This window comes from Priapulus caudatus, unplaced genomic scaffold (assembly GCF_000485595.1).
Source record: "Priapulus caudatus unplaced genomic scaffold, Priapulus_caudatus-5.0.1 Scaffold2987, whole genome shotgun sequence".
In the NCBI taxonomy this organism is placed as follows: Eukaryota; Metazoa; Priapulida; class Priapulimorpha; order Priapulimorphida; family Priapulidae; genus Priapulus; species Priapulus caudatus.
In genome coordinates, this window is record NW_014580048.1 from 15,274 (window position 1) to 20,184 (window position 4,911).

At 54.1% G+C, this 4,911-nt stretch overlaps 1 protein-coding gene across 1 annotated transcript; it reads left to right on the plus strand.

Annotated features, from left to right (window-relative positions):
• The first annotated feature begins 250 nt into the window (after positions 1–250).
• On the plus strand, positions 251–4,693 carry LOC106819217 (tyrocidine synthase 2-like). Its single transcript, XM_014823865.1, has 3 exons — positions 251–857; positions 986–2,718; positions 3,044–4,693. Exons 1-3 carry the CDS (start codon positions 251–253, stop codon positions 3,176–3,178), a joined length of 2,475 nt encoding a protein of 824 aa, XP_014679351.1. The 3' UTR covers positions 3,179–4,693.
• Positions 4,694–4,911: the final 218 nt, after the last annotated feature.

Genomic DNA, 4,911 nt, shown 5'->3' on the forward strand with positions numbered 1-4,911 from the left:
CCTCCAGTCATGCATCAGCATTAGCAGCAGCGGCGGCAGCGGCGGCAGCGTCGTGATGCAGGCTTCATTAGCTCTCGCGCATGCCTGCCGCGGGGCCTCGCTAACTAGCAATCGAGTGCCCACCAAGTTTATAACCGCGCAAAAATCTCCGCTCGACTTCACTCGGCTGCTTTATACCCTTGCCGTCGGCTTCAGTCCGGCTTGCGACTATAGTTGCGCCTTACGAGAGGCTTCCATCGTCGAAGAGGCGATGTCTTCCCTCCTGCGCGGCGAGCGTCTCGACCTGCCTTCCTTCCACTCCCTGCACGGCGAGTTCCTGTCGCTGGTCGAGAACTCGTGCGTGCGGGTACGCCCGGCGTTGACGCACGACGGCAGGACGGTGAACTTCGCGCAGCTGCGTCTGCGAGCTGGCCGCATCAGCTCCTTCCTGCGAGAGATAGAGGACGACGAGAGGATCCTGAAGGGCAGCGACAGTAGGCGACGCAACATCGTCGCCGTGTGCATGCAGCCAAGCGACGCCCTCGTCGCCGCCATCTTGGGCGTGCTGGCGTCAGGCGCCGCCTACCTACCGCTGGACGCGAGCGCGCCGAGAGAGAGATGCGCGTACGTGCTCGACGACGCGAGGCCGCTATGCGTGCTCGTCGACGCAAAGACGACGTCCATCCACGACGCCGTGCGCTGCTGCGCCGACGCCGTCGCCGTGTACAGGCCGGAGGACATCGACCGATGGCAGTCGGCGTCAGTGTGCAGCGGCTACGCGAGCAGCGAGTTCGCGCAGTGCGGCGAGGGAGACGTCGCCTGCGTGCTCTACACGTCCGGCAGCACGGGACGACCGAAGGGCGTGCGCCTGACGCACGGTAATATTCTCAATCGGCTGCGCTGGTACTGGACGACGTTTCCGTTCACGCGCAGCGAGGTCGGCTGCTTCAAGACGGCGATCACGTTCGTCGACTCGGTGACGGAGCTGTTCGGATGTCTGCTGCAGGGATGTCCGCTCGTCGTCGTGCCGCCGGACGTCGTGCGCAACCCGCAGCTGTTCGTCGGCTTGCTGCGCGATCACGGCGTCACGCGCCTCACGCTTGTGCCCTCCCTGCTGCGCATGATCATGCTGTACGTCGCGGCTCGCCGACGAGCAGACGACAGCTCGCGTCGCTGCGCTTCTGGGTCTGCAGCGGCGAGACGCTGCCGCCACGCCTTCTCGCCGAATTCTTCCGCGTCTTCCCACGCGGTAAGACGCTCTGCAACTTCTACGGCAGCACGGAGGTGACCGGCGACGTCACCTGGCAGCGATTCCGCGGCATGCGTGACGTCACGGAGAACCTGCGCGACAACAGGGTGCCGATTGGCCGGCCGATAAACAACACCGACGTCGTCGTCGTCGGCGACGACCTGCGGCCCGTCGGCGGCGCGGAGATCGGCGAGATTTGCGTCAGCGGTCGCAACGTCGCCGCCGGCTACGTCACAGAGATGGCGGGGCAGTTCGTCGACAATCCGCTAGGTGGCGAGCGCGAGCACAGCGTCCTGTACAGGACGGGAGACTACGGACGCGTAATAGACGGTACGCTCTACTACGAGGGCAGGCACGACGCGCAGGTGAAGATACGCGGCCGGAGAGTCGACCTCACGGAGATTGAGAGAGCCTTCTCTGAGATTTCCGGCGTCTGCAACGCCGTCGTACTGGTTGACGCGACGTCTGCCGACGTGCTAGCTTTCTACACGGCGTCCGGTACCGCACCGCTGAGCACCGACGCCGTGCGGAGCACTCTGGCGACCAAGCTACCAGCGTTCATGATGCCGAGACTGCTACATGTCACGCATGTTCCGCTGCTGCACAACGGAAAGACGGATCGGGAGGCACTGATGCGGCAGTACCAACAGCAGCTTGTGCCGGATGTCCGGCCATCGAGCGCTCTCGACGCGTTCAGCGGATCCACGGGGAACAGCGCGCATGCCGACGCGGTGGTAATTATCGGCTCCGTACTCGGCCTGCATGCCTCCGCAGCGGACATCGCCGCTCGAAACTTCTTTGATATCGGCGGCAATTCGATCAACGCGATCGTCTGCATCGTGAAATTACGAGAGGCGAACTTTTCTATCGGCATCGACGACTTTTTACGCGCACCCACCATAGCGGACGTCGCTCATCTAGTCACTAGACAGGCGGATACCGCTTCGATTGGGGGCGATCTGCCATCCAACATCGATATCTGTTCGAATCCGTGCTCTAAGTTCAAGATCATACGACTAAGTGAAGCGGAGCAACCGCGGCAGCTGATCACGGTTCTTTCGGAGAGCTTCAGCACCAAGAATCCCCTCGACAGAGCCGTCAACAATAACCCGGAAACGCACGCCGCCCTACTGCGCAGCCTCTGGCAGGACATCGTGCGAACGCAGCTCACCCTGGTGGCTATTGACGCGCGCGAATCGATCGTCGGCGGCGTCATCTGCTTCGATCTGTTCGACGAGCCGACCCTGGATGCACCACCGCTGCTCGCGCCCATCTTTGACCTTCACGAGGTGCTAGAGGACAACTTCCGCAGGCGAATGGCGGGAACGGGCACCCGCTGGCTGCACAACTCGCTCATGGGCACTGACCTTGCTCTGTCCTATCAGGATAACGTCCTGCTCATCAAGGCCATGGAGGAGGCGGTGCTTTGTTTGGCTAGGAGCGAAGAATTCACTGGCGTCTTTACCTGTAACAGCAACAAGCTCAACCAGGTAAGGACGGCGAGAACATCCGCGCTACATGCCTCATGACACGCTGGGCGCGCCATATTTGTTTCTTTTTATATAATCTTCTATCTAGCGTGCTTTTACTCTCTTTCGCGCTCTCTCTCTCACTCTTTCCCTCGCTTGCTCTCTTTCTCGCCCTCTTCCTCCACCTCTCTTGCTCGCTATCTCTCCCGGCTCTTTCTCTCTTCTGTCTCTTTCTCTCTCTCATTTTTTTTTGCTTTAGATCTCTCGACAAACTTCTAATGCATTTATGTACTATTAGTTAGCAAAATGTCATGTGCTGTTGTCGTAATCACAGTTTCTGTTTTAGGATATCTGTCAACACTTTCTCGGCTTTGACGAAATCGGGAGCTATCGAGTACAGGACTTCGTATATGAAGGTCGTCACGTCTTCTCGGATGCCAAAGACGATGACGTCATACTTTCAATGATAAAATATGTCTGAGTCGCGAATCGCTGGGGCTTATAACGCGCACCTCTGTTTAATGTCTAACATAATTAATAGGTTAAGTAATGTTATAATTATTAAACTCATTAATTATTGAACGTTTCGTGGTTCGCCAAAAAACGTTTACGGTTTATGTCGATCTAGGCCTACTTCCGAATGCACGATATGGTGCGCCGCTGTTGGTTCCGAAACCAGAGTGATACACGTGCCGGTCTTCTCTATTGAACGTGATTTCTATTACGGATGGTTTGTGGCCATTGCTGGCCAATAATTTCATCGGTAATTTGGTGCCCTACCTTTTCGGAATATTCTGTTCGGAACACTATGTATCTGCATGAGAACGGTGGTCCGTGCATAGTTGGTCATATACGGTTAAATGATATGTTGTTTGCGATGTACGTAGTTATGCCGACAGTCCTGCTACACGTACTTACTGTGTCCACATGGGTGCCAAGTTTCCGGATCCCCTTCAAGCAGATTCATCAATGATCGATGTCTGATCGATCATTTAAAATGATATACGTAAAGCTGCGAAGTGAATCTTAATCGAAACGCTTAATTAGCGCGTGGACATTACATCCCACATTAATTTTATAGTTTGGGATCTGCTGTTCTAGATATGTGAGTAGTGAATGCTTAATACTTCCGCTCCTCCCGACAGCGAGCGATAGTACTAATGGATCCCCCCGGGCGTACTAGTCGCTGAGTACTCGCGTGTCACACGCTGTTGCCTTGCTTTTGATTAGTCTAACGTATGCCCGTGTACGCAATTTAATGCTGACATGCTGGGTACGCGCGGCGGATGTACGTACGCAGTCGGCCATTAGCTATCGGCTTCAAAAAGTATTTCAGCAGAAAACGACAATATCCAGCATGCAGAAGTTGCTCGGCGCTTGAGCACGGAAAGGTAATTAGAAAGCTCGTGAAAGGCCATTGAGCAGAGCGCCGAACCCCTAATGGGTTCGCCATGCAGCGACAGTAGTGCCCCGGCGGCAGAAAATCGATTGATTTGTCCACAATACGTATCAGCTCAATACCTTTTTGAGTATAGCGAAGTATTTGGAAAATTCTCGTAAAATCACCTGTACGTCAGCATCCAGTGATATCTGCTGTAGAGATAGCTCAACAGTGGTATCTGCTGTAGAGACAGCTCAACAGGAACGCACACGGCAGCTGTCTCGTTCGCGAAAATAGCTGCACAATAAAACAGCGCCATGTGATTTATTTGAATGCTTTATACCACTCTTCCATTTCAGGCAACATACACTGTTGTACATGTTGTATATTATTGTACTCGTCTATTGCTATATTTCCCTGTTATGTGCGCTACACTGATGTAGCAGTGTGTGTAGCTATGGATGCGCCAGCGTGGGAGCTCCACGTGATGCTGCCGATGTGCGGCTGGCTACTTACGTTGTAAAACACCTATCGCTATATGTAATTGTTTTATTACTTGTTCAATGTTGTATATTATGTTTTCTTTATTAAATTCTGTTATTTGAATGCCAAAGATGTCAAAGATGAAGTGCCTTTGTCTATAATTATCTCTTCACGCGGACCGCAGAACAATGTAAATATCTCTCTTGGTCATCTTTATCTGCGTGAGTGAATACATGCAAACATACAATACCGTGATTATTCTGTCTGCGCCCACAAACGCGAAATGTGCTGGAGATATCACAGAACGCTTATGTACGCTGGCATAGATCATGGCAAAATACTGCTGACTA

What these genes read in the sequence shown, in the direction of transcription:
- LOC106819217 (XM_014823865.1), top strand. Translation starts at nt 251, where the DNA reads ATGTCTTCCCTCCTGCGCGGCGAGCGTCTCGACCTGCCTTCCTTCCAC. An exon ending in GGGCGTGCGCCTGACGCACG is followed by an intron (nt 858 to 985) that starts GTAATATTCTCA and finishes TGTCTGCTGCAG; the next exon opens with GGATGTCCGCTCGTCGTCGT. An exon ending in ACAGCAACAAGCTCAACCAG is followed by an intron (nt 2,719 to 3,043) that starts GTAAGGACGGCG and finishes TTTCTGTTTTAG; the next exon opens with GATATCTGTCAACACTTTCT.